We start from the raw sequence: 18,421 nt of genomic DNA on the forward strand, positions 1-18,421 counted from the left end.
ATCATGATTTGTGTATGTATGTAAACATACGCACATGCACATAAGCGTATACATATAAATGCTTACCATGTGTAATGCATACCAGTATTTCTTGACGGTAACTAATCCTAATCCGTCTATTCCAGAAATTACAGTGTGTATCCATATTTTGGTGGCATCCTCTTTGCCTTTTAAACATAGTTTTATGATAAGAAAACGGATGGTGGTGCCAACTTTTAGATTGAAGCAGATGGGGCAAAAAGTTTTTTAAAAAAATCTTTTTTTTTTTTGTTTTGGCATAAATAATCGGTTGTAGTGCAGTGAGCTGAGCCACCTCTTGGGACACCTGCATTCCATGTCTGTCCCTAGCTGGTTCACTTCCAATCCAGCTTCCTGCTGATGCACCTAGAAAGGCAGGAGTGAATAATAGCCCAAATGCATTAGTCAGCAACGTTGGGAAACCCAGGTGAAGTTCTGGGCCCCTGGTTTCAGCTTGGCACAACTCTGACTGCTGTAAACATTAAACCAGCAGATGGAAGATCTTCCTGTGTCACTGTGCCTGCAACTAAGCAAATATATAACTATTTTTAAAAAGTAATTACTCTTTTATAATTCTGTTTAAAAACCAAAGCATTCATACGAACGAAGTCAGTCATAATAAAACCAGTAATTGGAAGATGATTATTAATGTCTTAAGCAATAATCAAAAGCAGTAAGCTGTAAATCCTTGATTTTTATACAATCTCTGTAAATTTTTTTTTCTTTTTTAAAGATTTATTTCATTATAAAGTCAGATATACAGAGAGGAGGAGAGACAGAGAGGAAGACCATCCCTCCAGTGATTTCACTCCCCAAGTGAGCGCAACAGCCAGTGCTGTGCCGATCCAAAGCCAGGAGCCAGGAACCTCTCCCAGGTCTCCCACGTGGGTGCAGGGTCCCAAGGGTTTGGGCCATCCTGGACTGCCTTTCCAGGCCACAATCAGGGAGCCAGATGGGAAACAGAGCTGCCGGGATTAAAGCCGGGCCCAAAAAATAAATAAATATTTTTAAAAGTCTGTGTCAGGGACTAGCCCTAGATACTTAGTCTACTTCTTGAGTGAGAACTAGAGGTCAGCGTAGAGGAGGAAAAGTTGTGAGTTCTTTATAAACTATTCAGATTAGGGTCCTCTGCTACTTCTGCCACCTTCAACGTGTCTGCTTCTAGGATGTTCTTAGAACTGGGTCCCTCTTTTCTGAGGTTTTCTTTCCATTGTTTTAATATTTTCTTATTTTTTAAGTTTTAAAAAATGATTTGTATTAATTTGAAAGAGCTATTTTACAAAGACAGAAAGAGAGAGATCCTCCATTTGCTGATCCAGTCCCCAAATGGCTGAAATGGCTAGAGCTGAGCTCATCTGAAGCTGAGAGAAGGAACTTCTTCTGGGTCTGTCTCATATGTGAGTACAGGGGCCCAAGGCCTTTTGCCATCCTTTGCTGCTTTTCTAGTCCATAAGCAGAGAGCTGGATCAAAAGTAAGACAACTGACACACAAACCAGTGCCCGTATGGGGTGCTGGTGCTCTCAGAGTATTAGTTTGCTATGGCACTTCACCAATACCACAAAAATTATTTTTCTTTTGTTTTTGAAGATTTATTTACTTTTACTGGAAAGTCAGTCTAATAGAGATGAGATATAGAGAGAAGGATCTTCCATTTGTTGGGTCACTCCTCAAATGACCACAGTGGCCAGAACTGAGCTGATCTGAAGCTAAGAGCTAATAGCCTCTTCCAGATCTCCCTACTGAGTACAGAGTACCAAGACAGTGGGGCAGTCAGGACACAGACAAGTGCTTGTATTTCTATGTTTTGGTGTGGGTGTTGTGGTTGCTTTGGATGCCCACAAACCCGTATTACAATGTCTGGGATTAAATCTCAGTTCCCCTGCCCATTGAGCTTCTTGCTAACATGCTTGGGAGGCACCAGATAATGGTCCACCCATGTAGGAAACCCAGATTGAGTTTCTAGCCCCTGTTTTTGGCCTGGCATAGCCCTGGCTGTTGTGTCCATTTTTAGAGTGAGTCAGTAGATGGAATAGCTCTTTGTTACTCTGCCTTCCAACTAGATAAGTACATAAATGCAAAAAATATATATATGCTAATTTATGTGTGGTGAGGCCTTATTCCTTCTTAAACCTGACATTTTTTAGATTTTGCATTTTGTGCTGTTCTTGGATGTTACTGGAGGAGAATGAAGTCTTATTTTTCTTATTCCAGTTATAGAAAGGGGATAAACCTACTTGGTTTTGAAAAACAGTTTATACATACGTTTTTTTAAACTTGAATCTGAGTGATGAGAAGCTAAATCACTTCATACACTAAGTGTATGATTACTCTGATTAAATAAACACCAGTCGGTTGATACATGTGTCTTACTGGGGACTTACCATGTGTTTGATATTGTGGGAATTATCTGTCAAGCATGATGTCACTGCCATTTCATTTTGCATTTAGGACATTGAAGCTCTGAGGCCCAATGATTTGTACAGATTTTTGTGCCCAGAGCAGGGAGTGCTTCCTGTTCTTAGCCTCTAAAGCAAGGGTTGGAAACTTTTTTTTTTTCTGGTCCATTTGAGTATTTATAAAGCTTCGTGTGCGGGCCATACAAAATTAGCAGCTTCAAAGTCTGCCCTCTGTAGATTTTCTGAATTTTGAATCTTGCTGTGTTTGCTTTGGTGGGGCTAGACCACATGATTTTGCAGGCCTTCTGTGGTTTAACCCTGTATTTCAATCACAAGTGGTTAACTCACTGCCTTAAGAGACATTCATGTACTGTTTTAGAAGTATTTTTAGAGCTTGTGGCTGTTAAAAATCTCAGAATAATTTCTAACACTTTCTTAGTAACTTGACAGTATGGCTTTGCCTTTTAAATCAAAACCTGGAACAAAGAAAAGTATTTATTTCTGTGTGGTATGAAAATTGGCTATTTGTAGGTCACCATTTTTTAAAAGCAAGAAATTCTGTCTCCAAACCACATCAGAACCGATGCCAGCTTGGTTAAAGAGTCATGAGGTAAGAAGAATTCAAAAGACTGCATAATGTCACTGCTAGAGCTGACAGTGTTTGATTTCAGAACTCTCTCTTTCCCAGAATACATTGCTCAATTTTTTTCCCTGTATATGCTGCATGATGGTTACATACTTACTATGTTGAGCTATGGGGATTGCATTATTGATGGATGACTTTGCTACTTTTGCATGTAATTACGCTGTGTGGTTTTTTTTTTCCCCCTTACATGCCTTTGAACAGTATTCACCATTAATTCTCAGGTATTTACTCTGCTGGATGAATTGTTCTAACCTGTGTGTGATGAGGGGGCAATCACCTGGGTTTCCTGTGTTTTGTAATCATTCCCATTGTGCAGGGACCTCTTTAGGTAATTCCATAGACTACATTCTGCCCATTTTTTTTTTCCAAGTCTTGGACTGTCATCCGCAGGGTGGTGTATGAATATATAATTACATATGTACATGGTGGCAACAACGTGCTTTTTTTTTTTTTTTTTTTTTTTGGTCTCTCTCAGAGGAAGCTCAAAGGCAAAGAAGCAAATCCAGATATTCTGGGTTAAATCTGGCACCCTCAGCTCAGAATTCTAAATGATAGATCTTAAATGTTCCAGGTTTGCTCATCACCTGCTCGTGCTAACTATCATACTTTAAGGAAGGCTCTGGAGTTATCTTCCTTTGCTCAGGAGAGGATCTATATTACTGGAACTACATGGGAGTGGGCTCCCGTTACTTCAGAGAAATAGGAGACATGCAGTGTTGCTGTTGGAAATGTCTTGCAATGAAGGCAGGTATAGCTGTAGGTAGAACTCCTTCACCACTCCTGTCTCTTAAGTTTTAAACAGAAATGTTGTTTATTATTTTCAGTGACCCGATTTGGACTCTCTGGCAGATGGGGCAGGTGCTTACTGATGATAACTCAGTCAAGATTAATTGAATACCTTCTGTGTGTATCAGGCAGTGTACTAAATGTTGGTGAAGCGTGATCATTTTTTCAAGGGATGAGAATTTGAGATCCGTACCTGGGTTCATGTACTGGATGTGTTTCTGATTCCAAATTCTTGCTAATCTGCACCATGGGAGGCAGAAGATGACTGCTCCTGCGTGGGTCCTTTTTACCCTTGTGTGGTACCACATTGAGTTTTGAACTAATGGCCTTCTCTTGGTATAACTTTGGCTGTCATGTGTTTGGGAAGGGGGCCAGGAGACAGAAGATCTCTTTTTGTGTCTCTGCCTTTGAAGTAAATAAACAGATCAGTAAATTTTTTTGCATCCATGTGGGAGACCCAGGAGAGATTCTTTTCTCCTGGCTCCAGCTGTTACGGCCACTTGGGAAGTGGACCAGCAGATGAAAGATCTTTCTCCTGTATCCCTTCTTTGTATATCTGCCTTTCCAATAAAAATAAACAAATCTTGTAAAAGTGATTTTTAGAAAACCACAAATTGGAAGAAGGTACAGATTCTTAATGAATAAATTATAGATTACTAGTTTTAGTTGTTGCTCATACATTTTAGTAGTTTTACTTAATCCATTTTTAGAAGTTTTTTATTTTATACTTTATTTTTATCCTATGCTCTCCAACATGTAATATGGGTGTATGAAGCAGTGGCTTAATAATGGCATGCCATAGCATGTGTCTTTGCTTAATCAAGAGATAGTTAACATTTGTTGATTTACTCCTCAAAAATCTATAATGGTTAGGGTTTAGCAGATACCCAGCTACTTGAGCCATTCCTTGCCAGCTCCTGGATTACACATTTACCAGGTCACCAGAATCCAGAGCCAAGCTGGGAGTCAAACTTGGGCCCTCTGATACAAGATGTGGATGTCTTTTTAAAAGTATATTTTATCTACTTATTTAGGTTTTTTTGAAAGGCAGAGTTACAGAGAGGAGAGACTGAGATCTTCCATCTTCCTTAAATGACTATAACAGTCAGAGCTGAGCCAGGCTGAAGCCAGGAGCTTTTCCCAAGTCTCTGGAGTACAAAAGCCAAAGGACTTTAGCCATAAGGAGGGAGATGGATGGGAAGTAAAGTAGCCAGGATTCAAATCAGCACTCACATGAAATGCCAACACAACAGGCAGAAGCCCAGTGTATTGCACCACAGTGCTATTGGAGCTGCAGAGAGGGAGATCTTCCATCCACTTGTTCATGCAAACTGATGCCCAGATGGGATGCTGGTGCTGCAGACCAGCAGTTACACCACAGGGCTGGCACTGGGCTGTGGATATTGTAACATGTCTTTTTTTTTTTTTTTAAAGATTTGTTTATTTTATTGGAAAGTCAGATATACAGAGAGGAGGAGAGACGGAGAGGAAGATCCTCCGTCCGATGATTCACTCCCCAAGTGAGCACAATGATCGATGGTATGCTTATCCAAAGCCAGGATCCAGGAACTTCTTCCAGGTATCCCATTCGGGTGCAGGGTCCCAAAGCTTTGGGCCATCCTCAACTGCTTTCCCAGGCCACAAGTAGGGAGCTGGTTGGGAAGTGGAGCTGCTGGGATTAGAACTGGCGGCCATATGGGATCCCGGCGCGTTCAAGGTGAGGACTTTAGCTGCTAGGCCAAGCCGCCGGGCCCTGTAATGTGTCTTAACCAGAGCGCAGATGCCTGTCCCAGATGAATGTTTTGTTCACTTTGTAAGTCAGCAACAGATTTCTATTTGGAGGGTTGACTGTGACCTAAGAAGCAGCATGAGGGTTGGCATTTATTTCTGAAGTATGCTTGTTTTTTGCTCGTATTTTTACCCAGCCCTCAAAATGTGTGGAGTATGGACATAAACGACTACATAACATAGAAAAACATTTTGAATGCTTCAAGAATTCATTGCTCTATTCTCAGTAGAGAGTGAGCGAGCTTGGGAGCCCAGGTTCATTTAGTTGTGTTGCTTATCAGGCTTTATAAGGTGGTAATAGGAAACATGGTTTCCTTCTCTGTGGAAGTAGGCCTCTGTTATCTGAGTCCTCACACAGTTAATGCAGAGCCAGAAAACATATTCTCATTGTAATTGTTTCTACATCGATGAGTGTGTTCCTCTGTTGTAGCAGTGTGTTCCTCTGTTGTAGCTTTTCTATTTTTAAAAAAGATTTATTTATTTGTTACAGAAGCACAGAGAGAGAGGTAGAGAATGAACATTCATCCATTGGTTTGCTTTGAGCCTGGAGATTCCATCAGATTTCCTATGTGGTATCTGGGGTGCATCCGTTTGGGTCATTCTTCACTGCTTTTTCCAGGCATAAGCAGAGCTGAATTGGAAGTGGAAACTTGAACTGATGCCTATATGGGATGCTGGTGCTGCAAGCAGTGGCTCATTTGTGTTACAGTGCTAGCACCTGTTGTAGTTTTTCTTGTGTGCTTTAGTTACTGTCCCAGCTGCTCCACTTCTGATCCAGCTCTCTGCTTATGACCTGGGAAAATATTGGAGGATGGCACCCTGCAACCACACGGGAGACCCAGAAAGAGCTCCTGATTCTTAGTTTTAGATTGGTTCAGCTCCAGGTCTTGCAGCTATTGGGAATTTAACACTCTGTCTCTCCTGTAAAATCTGCCTTACAGATAAAAATAAATATTTTAAAAAATAGACATGTGGGGCCCGGCGGCTTGGCCTAGTGGCTAAAGTCCTCTCTTTGAATGCGCCGCAATCCCATATGGGCGCTGGTTCTAATCCAGGCAGCTCCACTTCCCTTCCAGCTCCCTGCTTGTGGCCTGGGAAAGCAGTTGAGGATGGCCCAAGGTCTTGGGACCCTGCACCCGTGTGGGAAACCTGGAAGAAGTTCCTGGATCCTGGCTTTGGATCGGCATAGCATCGGCCATTGTGCTCACTTGGGGAGTGAATCATCGGACGGAAGATCTCCTCTCTGTATATCTGACTTTTAAATAAATAAATGTTAAAAATAGACACGTGTATAACTTATTAAAATAATAGCTAGGGCTCAGGGCAATGGCTTGATTGGCTAATCCTACCCCTTTACGAGCCGGAATCTATTATGGGCTCTGATTCATGTCCTGCTGTTCCAGTTCCCATTCAGCTCTCTGTCTGTAGCCTGGAAGAGCAAAGGAAGATAGCCCAAAGCCTTGTGGCATCCACCTGGGAGACCCAGAAGAGTCTTCTGGCTGTTGGTGTTTTTTGAAGATTGATTTATTTTTATCGGAAAGTCAGATATACATAGAAGAGGAGAGATAGAGAGGAACATCTTCCGTTTTATGATTTACTCCCCCAAGTGGCAATGGCCAGAGCTGAGCTGATCTGAAACCAAGAGCCAGGAACTTCTTTCCAGGTCTCCTATGTGGGTACACGGTCCCAAGGTTTTGGACCACAACCAGGGAGCAGGATGGGAAACGCGGCTGCTGGGATTAGAACAAGCGCCCATGTGGGATCCCAGGCACGCAAGGTACTAGGTTGCTGCGCCAGGCTGTGGCTTCTGGCATTGAATCAGCTGAGCTATGGCCATTGTGATCAGTTAGGGAGTGAATCGGTGTTTGGAAGTTCTTTCTCTGTTTCTTCTCTCTGTAAATCTGATCTACCAAAAAAAATCTTTAAAAAATATCTTTGAAATAATGGCTAGTATTTATGGATTTGGTGTTTTGATAACGTGGGTTAAGCTGCCCCCTCCCCTCTTGGGAACCTGTTGAATCCAACTGCTCCACTTAAATTTAGCTCCCTGCTAATGTGCCTTAGAAAGCAGTGAAAGATAGTTGAGGAGCTATTGTCCCTGCACCCACATGGAGCCTTGGAAGAAGCTTCTGGATTTGGACTGGTTTAGCCCTGGCTGTTTCAGCCATTTGGAGAGTGTGCCAGCCGATGAAAGATCTCTGTCTGTCTGTCTGCCTCTTTAGGTAACTCTGCCTTTCAAATAAATAAGTAAATTTAACTTTAATTTTAAAAAGAAAGCCGGGCCCAGCGCGATATCGTAGTGGTTAAGATGCTGGCCTTGCATGCACCAGGATCCCTTATGGGTGCCGGTTCTAATCCCGGTAGCCCCGCTTTCCATCCAGCTCCCTGTCTGTGGCCTGGGAAAGCAGTCAAGGATGGCCCAAAGCCTTGGGACCCTGCACCCATGTGGGAGACCCGGAAGAGCTCCTTGCTTCTCATCAGCTCAGCTCCAGCCGTTGCAGCCTCTTGGGGAGTGAACCATTGGACTCAAGATCTTTCTCTCTGTCTCTCCTCTTCTCTGTATATCTGCCTTTCCAATAAAAATAAATAAATCTTAAAAAAGAAAGCTTTTGTTGTATATTTTCAAAATTATGTTTGCTAGAGATTGTTACTTCTCATAGATTTCTTTCTGTTATCTTTACCAGAGATTCCTCGAAGACATAGTGGGACAATCTTCAATTTTATTTACTTATTTATGTGTTTTGGAGGGGTAGGGAGAGCTTCCATCAGCCAATTCGTCCCCTAAATGATCACAGTTGCCAGGCCCGGGCCAGCCTGAAGTCGGGGATCTCAGTCAAGGCATCCCTTGTGGGTGACAGACCTGCCTCTAAGTCCTCACTCGCTGCTTCCAGGACTTGTCCTAGCAGAAAGCTGCAGGAATCAGTGGAGCCAGAGCTCGTATGGGGTAAAACCGCACAAGGTTCAAATTTCCCCGTTAGAGAGGTCACCCGCTTCCCATTGTGGGCTTTTGTTTTTTTTTTGTGTGTGTGTGTGTGTGTGTTTTTTTTTGTTGTTGTTGTTGTTTTATAATCTGGGGAGAAGTGGGAAAGAGCCTTATAATTCTATGTTTTAGAAATACTGTACTTTATTTTGCCTTCTTAGCATTGCAGACTTTCTTCACCACCTATGACATAGCTGGTTTTGAATGATCTTGTCTTTTTTAAATTATTTTTTTTTATGTAAAACTTTTATGTATCTCCACTCAGGTCTCAACAGTTTTAGCTAACTTTTTAAAATTAAATGAACTTGAAAAATTCTCAGGCCCTGCATGGTAGCATGGTTGCTAAAGTCCTCACTTTGCGTGCACCAGGATCCCATATGGGCACTGGTTTATATCTTGGCTGTTCTATTTCTATCCAGCACCCTGCTTTTGGTTTTCGAAAGTAATGGAGGATGGCCCCGAGCTTTGGGACCCGACACCAGTGTGGGAAACCCAGAGGAAGCTCCTGGCTTCAGATTGGCTAAACTTTGGCCATTGTGGCCAGTTGGGGAGTGAACCACTGGATGGAAGCTCTTCCTCTCTGTTTCTCCTTTTCTCTGTAAATCTGACCTTACAATAATAAGTGAATAAATTAAAAATATATTGTGGAGAAAAACCCAGACATAATTCATTACAAAAGTATGAGTGGTTGTTGTAGCGCAGTTGCTTGAGCTGCCACTTACAACTGCATCCCTTGTTGGAATGTCAGTTTGAGTTCCGTCCGCTTTGCTTCTGATACATCTTGCTTCTAATGACCCTGGGAAGCTGCAGGTGATGACTCAGGTACTTGAGTCTCTGCCATCCAGGTAGGAGACCTGGGTGGAGTACCCAGGGCAGCCCTGATCATTGGACCCATTTTGGCCGTGAACCAGTGAATGGAAGATCTTTCTCTCTCTTGTGCCTTTCAAACAGATAAATAGGTATGTAAATATATGTATATATTAGTTTCCTTTACTAAGGGAATAAAATGAGGGAGAATATGAAAGATCTCTGAAATGTTAGTAATGTTCCATATCTTAACACTGCTGGTGATTGTCCACATACTCACAACTGCTAAGAGAAATTTGTTGTTTAACGCTTGGCGATAGCTTGGTTTAAAAGTTTGAGGGAAAAATAGAACTCAGTGACTCCTTAAAATATTATATCTCGTTAAACACTTTGGGTTAGATACCTAAGAATAGCCTTAAAAAATGACTTTTTTTTCCTGTGTTTGTACATTAAAGTTCTGGGAGGAGTGAGACACAGTGGGCAATATTTTAGGTGAGAGGGTTGTGAGAAAGTTGGCTTTTTTCCTCTGTGATAATATGTCATATTTTAAATTACTTCTCATCTACTATTTTTAACTATGTTTTAATTTTTTTAAATAATTAATGACTTTTGTGAAGAATGTAAAGGAGCGTGGTGGATACTAGAGGGAGATATTTGGGGCCATGTGAAACTTGAGGGTGCCCTGCAAATTAGATCCAATTGGGCCATATTAATTTTACAATTCAGGATAATAACAAGAAATATTCTTAAGAGATTGAATAGAATAACATTGTATATGCACACTGCTTTTGAATCTTTTTAGATTTTAAGTTGCGGTTAGAAACCACTTTTTTTTCCCCAAGATTTATTTGAAAGGCAGAATAACAGAGAAAGAGAGAGAGAAGTTCCATCTATTGGTTTACTTCCCAAGTGGCTGCAACTGCTAGGGTTCAGCCAGACCAAAACTAGGAGCCAGGAACTCCATCTGCATCTCTCAGATGTGTGTCAGGAGTCCTCGTAGTTGGCCATCATGTCTTCCTAGGTGTATTAGGAGGAAACCTGACTGGAAGTAGGACAGCTGGAAGTGCTACAGACACTCCCATAGGAGTTGTTGGCATTATAAACAGTAACTAAACCTGACTAGCTGCTAAAACTTATCATCTTTACTCTTTTTTTTAAAAAAAGATTTACTTATTCTTGTTGCAAAATCAGTATACAGAGAGGAGGAGAGACAAAGGAAGATCTTCTGTCTGATGAATCACTTCCTGAGCGGCCGCAGACTGGAGCCGAGCTGATCCGAATCCAGGATACAGGAGCCTTGTCCAGGTCTCCCACGTGGGTGCAGGGTTGCAAGGCTTTGGGCCGTCTTCCACTGCTTTCCTAGGCCACAAGCAGGGAACTGGATGGGAAGCAAGCCCTCTGGGATTAGAACCGGTGCTCATATGGAATCCTGTCGCATGCAAGGCAAGGGCTTTAGCTCCTGAGCTACTGCACTGGGCCTTTAACTATTTTTAAGTGTAACGTTAAGTATGTTCATGTACAAAATGTCATCTTCTTGTAAAGTGGAAGTTTTGTATCCTTTAAACAGTGGCTTTTGTTTTCTCCTTTCCCCAGCTCTTGGTAAGCATAATTCTACATTTGTTACTATGAATTTGACTATTTAAGGTTCCTCTTATAAGTACAGTTATGTAGTGTTTGTATTTGGTGTAGTGGTCTTAAAGCTCATCCGTGTTGTAGCATGAGACAGTTCTTTGCTTCTTTATTGCCACCACTTAGTGAAAAACATCATTTCATCTGAATACTGCCAGTCCAAGTGGTTTTCTGTCCTGTGGTCTTACCCACTTCTAATCAATTTTTCATTGAGTGGTTAACTGTAGGTTTAACTTTGCTTGCAACCTCAGTATCCTGCTTACCTTTAGGTATAATCTAAATGCTTTATAAAATGCAGGCACTCATTGAACATTATTGTTAAAATTTTCTCTTTGCTTTGAAACTTGCTACCCCATTTACCTCATCAATTCCGAGTTTTCCTCTTGATCTTGCTGTTCATTTTACAATTATTTCCTTACAGTGATCATTAATAAATGATCTAGTGGTTCTGCATGGATAACTTGGAGACTATGAGAGTGCAATAATGAAATTTCTGATTTCATAGTTTCTTAAGCCTTTTCTTAATAAGTAAGCTAGTCTTATCTGAACAAGGACAAGCACAAGAATTTCAGGAGATGTATTGATCAAATTCATGTAAAGAGAAGTATCAAAAAAATTAGAGAAATGTCTTCATTCTACTTGTTCATACTTTGTTTAACAAAGATGACATTGAAGGGTTTTTTCCTCACTATAATTTTAATTTAATATTTACTTTTCAAGTTTTCTTTATTTTGAAAGTTACATACAGATCTTTTATCTGGTGGTTCACTGCCGAAGTAGCTGCCAGCCAACAGTGCTGAGCCAGATCAAAGCCAGAACTAAGAGCTTCGTCTGCGTCTTTAGTATGAGTTTCAGGAGCCTGGGCACTTGGGCCATTTTCCACTGTATTTCCCAGGCCACCGGAAGTGAGCTGTAAGCTGGACTGGAAGTGGAGCTGTGGGGACACAGACTGCTGCCTATAATGGGATGCCCATGTCAAAAGAATGTGGGTTCTTTACCCACTATTACACAATTGTTTAATTCAGTATTTATTGAGATCCTATACAGTTCATTCCTGTGAGTCAACAGTCAAAGTCTGCCACACAAGATGGTACTTCTTGAACCACTATGTGTGTTTTAGCAGTTACTCAGTTTTGACAGCTTCTTTTATCTTCAGTTTTGTAGTGTTTTCTGACTTGACACATGCACAAATGACTGGAGTTCACAAATCCATCACAGGAGAGAGAGCGAGAGAGACAGAGAGAAGCTAGTTGATGGAGAACTCTCACATTGATTGGGTTAATGCTGAATTAGGGAATTACTGTATTAAAGATGAAACGACCTTTGTAGTTTGAAGCTGGCATAGCCCCTGCTTTCTAATTTGTTGCTCCTGATTTGCAACAAATTGTACATGTGATTTTGTGACATATCACATTTAGTTGGTCATGATAGTGCTTTTGTTCATACTAATCTTTATGTATAAAAACTCCTTTATCTGCTTCTTTACTTTTCTATAAACTCTACCTTTCAAGACTCTCATTGCAACATCTGCCCTCCAAGTCACTGTTCGTTTACCAGATTAAATACTTTGTCCTTTTTCTCCTGTAACATCCTGCACTTCCCTTGAACATAGCACCCTGTAATCTCATTGAAGGTTTGTCTCTTTTACAAGAGTGTGAGCTCCTTGTATGCAGGTTTAGGGCATTTTTAGGCCCATGGTGTCATACAATTAGTGTTGAGCAACCACTAGGTGCAAAAAATGCACTACTTTTATATATTTGGCTAGTAAGTATTTGACTGGAAGGAAGATCATTCTAACACCTACAAAATAATTAGTTTTAGCCATCAATTTTTGGCAGTGAAGTCCTTATTCCTGAATTGACCATTTGCATTAGCAGGCTTGGACCTCTGACCTGGTGAAAAGCCCTAAAGGAATCAGAACTAGTAATAGTCAATGTGCAATTGAGCACTACTCTGTACTAGGCATGATCACTTGGTCATTTAAGACTCATTTAATTATATGAGTGTAATTTTATACCTGTGACAATGTGACCCAAAAGTTTTTAGTTAGAAATTTAAGTGAAGCTTAGATAACTTTATGTGTGTATGCTCTTTTCTAAACATTGTTTTTCATGCTGGCCCAAGTTAGGAATCTTGTCTATTGAATCTCAAGTTATTTGCTATAACCATATGGCCAGGTGATTTTAAAAGATACCAGTTAAAATACCAATGTTGTCACATGTTGGGGTATTAGACTTTCTGTTTTGTGTTCCAGCTTCTGCTAGTGAGGACGTGGGAGGCAAAAGGTGAAGACCCAGGTAGTTAGGTCTCTAACCATATGAGATTTTGGTTGAATTTCTGGGTCCTTGCTTCGTCCTAGCCTTGTCTTGGTTAGTGTGGGTATTTGGGCAGTAGACTGGTGAATGGGAACCTAATTTTCTGTTATCTATGGAAATGGATATCTCTCAAATGATGGATGGTTGGATGGATGCATGCATGCTCTCTATTGTCTATGTGCTTCTCAAATGACAGTCAGATGGATTAATAGACAAAAATGTAACTGAGTTCCTAGTGACTGTTTTAAGGTGAAACAAGTGCCTTGAAATAATGATAATTTTGCTTTGCTCTTTACAAAGAGCTTTCACATTCACATGTAATCCAGAGATGCCATCCTTTTAAGATATTATATAATTTTTGTAAGAAATATTAAAATATTAGCCTAGAGCATGATGCAGTGAGAACTATAGTGCTTGTTATTTTTATAAATGCTGAATTCATTTAATCAAGTTAAACTATTGCTTACACTTCAGAATTCTTAAGAGATAATATTGTTCTTAGGGTTTTTCGTAGCCTTGAACCCTAGTGAATAAATGGTACCCAACCATTTTGAAGGTTTCATTCATAATTTAGACTATGTACTTGTTGACCCGCAGGAATCTATTTTTATTGTATATAAAACTACCTTTTATAGTCTTATATTCTTGTGATCCTCACAAGAACAGAAAATACTTCTGATCTTTTAACAGATCTATCTTTTTGGAAAAGAGAGCAGAATGACTGAGAGAGGTCTCCCATCAGTTGGTTCACTTTACAAATGGTGGGGTCAAGTCAGAGCCACAAGTCACCTTGGGTTCTCCCATGTGGATACAAGGGCTCAGGAACCTTGACCTATTGTACTGTTTCCCAGGCACATTAAGGGGCTAGACTAGAAGTGGAGCAGCTAGGACTCCAGTTGGTGCCTACATTGGATACTGGTGTTGCATGTGGTGGCTTAAACTGTTACACCATAGTACTGGTCCTTATAATTTTGTTTGTGTATTTGAGAGTGAGAGAGAAAGAAGAGAGAGAGAAAATGGCTCAGTTATTGCTCCCCAAATGACCACTATAATTGGGACTGAACCAGGTCCAAGGCAAGAGCCTACATCTCCATCTGGGTCTCCCCCTGCTTTCCCAGTTGTGTTTATAGGGAGCTGAATCAGAAATGTAGCAGTCATGAGTGTAACCAGTACTTCTAGAATGCCATTATCACAGCTAACAGCTTGACCCACTCTACCTTAACACCAGCTTTTATCGAGCCCAGCACCGTGGCCTAGCGGCCAAAGTCCTCGCCTTGAACGCCCCGGGATCCCATATGGGCGCCAGTTCTAATCCAGGCAGCTCCATTTCCCATCCAGCTCCCTGCTTGGGACCTGGGAAAGTAGTCCAGGACGGCCCAAAGCTTTGGGACCCTGCACCCGAATGGTATACCCGGAAGAAGTTCCTGGACCCTGGCTTTGGATAGGCATAGCATCAGCTGTTGCACTCACTTGGGGAGTGAACCATCAGACGGAAGATCTTCCTTTCTGTCTCTCTTCCTCTCTGTATATCTGACTTTCCAATAAAAATAAATAAATCTTTAAAAAAAAAACCCAAACAAACACCAACCCTTATCTAATCTTTCATCTGAAGAAAATTTAAAGGAAAAAAAAAATTCCACCAAAGTGTAGAAAACCAAGCTGCCAGGTGAGATAAGTGAGCAAGAACCGTTGTCTAAGCTTAAACCTGTTCTCTGTCCCAGAAGTTTTGGCAATGAATGAGTGATTTATATCTAATCTTCACTGTTGGTGATCAATAAAGTGGGAGCTAACAATACCTGATTTTTTTTTTTAATGATTTAAAAAAAATTTTTTTTTTTTTTTAAATTTGAAAAGCAGTGTGAAGAGACAGCGAAGGAGATCTCTTCTTTCTGCTGATTTACTTCCCAAATGCTCTCAGTGTTTAGGGCTGGGTCTGTGTTCAGCCAGAAACCTGAAACTTCGTGGAGATGTCACACAGGTGGCAGGGACTGCTCATCCACTGCCTTTCTCTGGATGTGTTAGCAGGGAATCACACTGGAAGCTTGCTAGCCTTGTCCTCAGCCTGACATGGGCTGTGGGTGTTTCCAATAGCAGCTTAACCAGTTGTCCCACAATACCTGCCACAAAATAGTTAACTCTTCAGGTGGTTGCAACTATCACCTGACTTGTATACAAAGTAATGTGCTATTAACTGCCTGTCACTTTGGGATATATCCTTTGTCTTAATAGGAAGACCCTCTTTTACTCACTCTTTCCCCGTTTCACTTTGAAACTTTATTATTGAGCAAGTAAACTTATTGTATGTTTTCATCCAGCCAATTATGCATGGCATGTTCTCATTTTTGGTGAATTAGAGTGAGACAGTTGCTATCAATCCCTGGTGATAAATTGTTATTTGGTTAGTTGGAAAAGCTAATAAATACAGATAATGATTTCTGTGTAAATGTCCACTGAGATAGTATTTTATATTATGTTATGTTATATTATATTATATTATATTATATTATATTATATTATATTATATTATATTATTTTACTTTATTTTTATTAGGAAGTCAGATTTACAGAGAGAAGGAGAGACAGAGGGAAAGCTCTTTTGTCCTCTGGTTGACTTCCCAAGTGGCTTCAACGGCCAGTACTGAGCCAGTTTGAAGCCAGGAGCCAGGAGCTTTCTCCAGGTCTCCCACCTGGGTGCAGGGGCCCAAGGTTTTGGGACATCCTCGACTTCTTTCCCAGGCTACAGACAAGAGGCTGGATGGGAAGTGGGACTGCCAGGATTAAAACTGGTGCCCATATGGGATCCCAGTGCATGCAAGACGAGGACTTCAGCCACTGATCTACTGCTCCAGGCCCGAGATAGTATTTTTTAATAGGGGATAAATGGAAGCAATTTATAGTTGCTGCAAAAGCTTTTTTTTAATGTTCATTTTTATGTACTGAGAGGGCACAGGGAGAAGTCTTCCATCTGCTGGTTTACTCCCCAAATACTTGCAACAGTTAAGGCTAGGCCAGGCTGGAGTTGGAAACCAAAGACTCCGTCTGTGTTTCTCACCTGGGTCTCAGGGACCCAAGTTACAAGAGCCATCATCTGTTCCCACCCAGAGTGTACATTAGCAGGAAGTGGGAACTGCACTGGACCAGGAAAAAGTAATATTTCATTAATTGATGCTCTTATTCTGTTTAGGTCCTAACACCCAAAGTCGATATCTTATGTATACTTAGCCATTGAAATTCCTGCTGTTAAAAAGGTTTTATCCTTACACATGTTTAAAATCAAAGTAGATAATAGTAATATCTGCAATTTATAAAACTACAGTTAGTATATAGCAAGCATCTGTGGTATTGAACTGCTGTGATAGACACAACAAACTTGTGATACAGTGTTGTGTTTATCCAGGGTCATACCTGAGATGCAAAGAAACGTGTTTGTCTAGGGACCAGCACACACTCAAGCGGAGAATAAATTCAAGCCTTTGTGACCACAGCGCTATGTCTCCTGTGCATAGAATTGGGTTTGTCTTGTACTAAGCATTTAACAGTTAAACTTTAAATTAATAAACTATATACTTAGAATCTCTTAGATGACCAAGCAGAAGGATTTCTTTGTTTTAGTGAACAAATGTTTATATAGGGAAGTGAACCTAACAAAACATAATGCGATTGAGAAGCCCAATGGAGGTAATTCTACCCAAGTAGATAATCGGACTGGGGTCTTCTCTTTGGATGTAGGAGTCTCATTTGTTCTAACTGTATTTGCCAGAGCTCTGTTTCACTTGGTTTTGATATTCAACAAACAAAGGAAAAGAAAAAGGCACATGCTGTTGAGTTTATAACTGTGATAAAAATCTGGGTGGAAATCCAAGTTCTATAAATGTCAAATAACCCAACTGCAGATGCCATGGTTGGAACTTTTAGGTCTTGGGGTTTCTGGCTCCTGAGAGATGATATGAATGCTGTACCATTGCAGTGCATGCAGGTATGTCATTCGTGGGTAACAACGGGTAACAGTGTCATTATGTAGCCAACGACAGCAAGGATAAAATCCACTTGAAAGAGGTGTTAACATTTAGACACCCATAGCTACGTGTGTAAGACAGATGGTCTCAGAAACACGGTTGTGACTCCAGAGTCCCCTTCTTATCATAGTTATTATCCATATCTCAAACATTTTGGTTGCTCAGTGCCAGCTTATTCATGCATTGTGTGAGCCCTAGCTGGCTGTGTAGGTAAGGTGATACTAGTATTTGTCTTTAAAGAGAATGGTCAAGCTACTAAGAGCATAGTCTCGCAGAACAAGCTTGAAGAAATGCATCACATGCAATGCTGTGATTTATCATGATCTGCTTCTGAAACATAATTCCATGCCGAGATGTCCTTTATTTCATCCTATTCAGAAATTATCTTGTTCTTAAACATCTATCAGAAGGAGACTCCATTTTGTCTGAGATGGATAGCGGTTTACTACAGTGCCCACGTAAAGGCATAACAGGTTGAGCCAATGGCTATGATGATAGCATCCCATATAAGTACCAGTTGAAATCTTGGCTCTTCCAGTTGCTATCCAGCTTCCTGCTAATATGCCTGGGAAAGTAGCGTGTGATATCGTTCAAATTCTTGGGCCCACTGTCACCCACCTAAGAAACCTGTATGGCATTTCAGGGTTTTTGCTTCAGCCTGTCCCAGCCATGGCTGTTGCAGCCATTTGGGAAAGTGAAGCAGAAGCAGAAGATGGTCCTGTGCCTAGGCCCCTGCTACCCGCATTGGAGACTCAATTGCAGTCCCAGGCTCTCCGCTTCTGCCTGCCCCAGTCTGGCCACTGCAGTCATCTGGGGAACTAACCAGCAGTTAGAAGATCTCCCTTACATTCTGCCTTTCAAATGAATAAATGTATCTTCAAGAAAGAAACAGATTACATTTACATGATTGTTTAATACTGGTCCGATAAGTCCTCATTGTGAAACCAGCCCATTTGATTGAAGTTACTATATTTTGTTATAACTTGGTGAGTCCATTTAAAGTCCACTAAGATCTTTTAATGTACCTCTTTGCTTGCAA

General features: G+C 40.9%; 1 protein-coding gene across 5 annotated transcripts in view; it reads left to right on the top strand.

The window, feature by feature from the left end:
* The window catches only part of NR6A1 (nuclear receptor subfamily 6 group A member 1), a 178,112-nt gene that overhangs the window by 62,959 nt on the left and 96,732 nt on the right, over positions 1 to 18,421 (top strand). Inside the window, exon 3 of one of the 5 annotated variants that reach the window (XM_040963020.1) lies at positions 786 to 817. The exons of the other annotated variants lie outside the window; for them this stretch is intronic. Coding sequence (XP_040818954.1) covers positions 786 to 817 — 32 coding nt within the window. The remainder of the gene's footprint in view (positions 1 to 785; positions 818 to 18,421) is intronic. 5 annotated transcript variants of the gene reach the window in all.

The sequence above is a fragment of the Ochotona curzoniae genome, unplaced genomic scaffold (genome assembly GCF_017591425.1).
Source record: "Ochotona curzoniae isolate NIBS_2020 unplaced genomic scaffold, NIBS_Ocur_1.0 scaffold_3208, whole genome shotgun sequence".
In the NCBI taxonomy this organism is placed as follows: Eukaryota; Metazoa; Chordata; class Mammalia; order Lagomorpha; family Ochotonidae; genus Ochotona; species Ochotona curzoniae.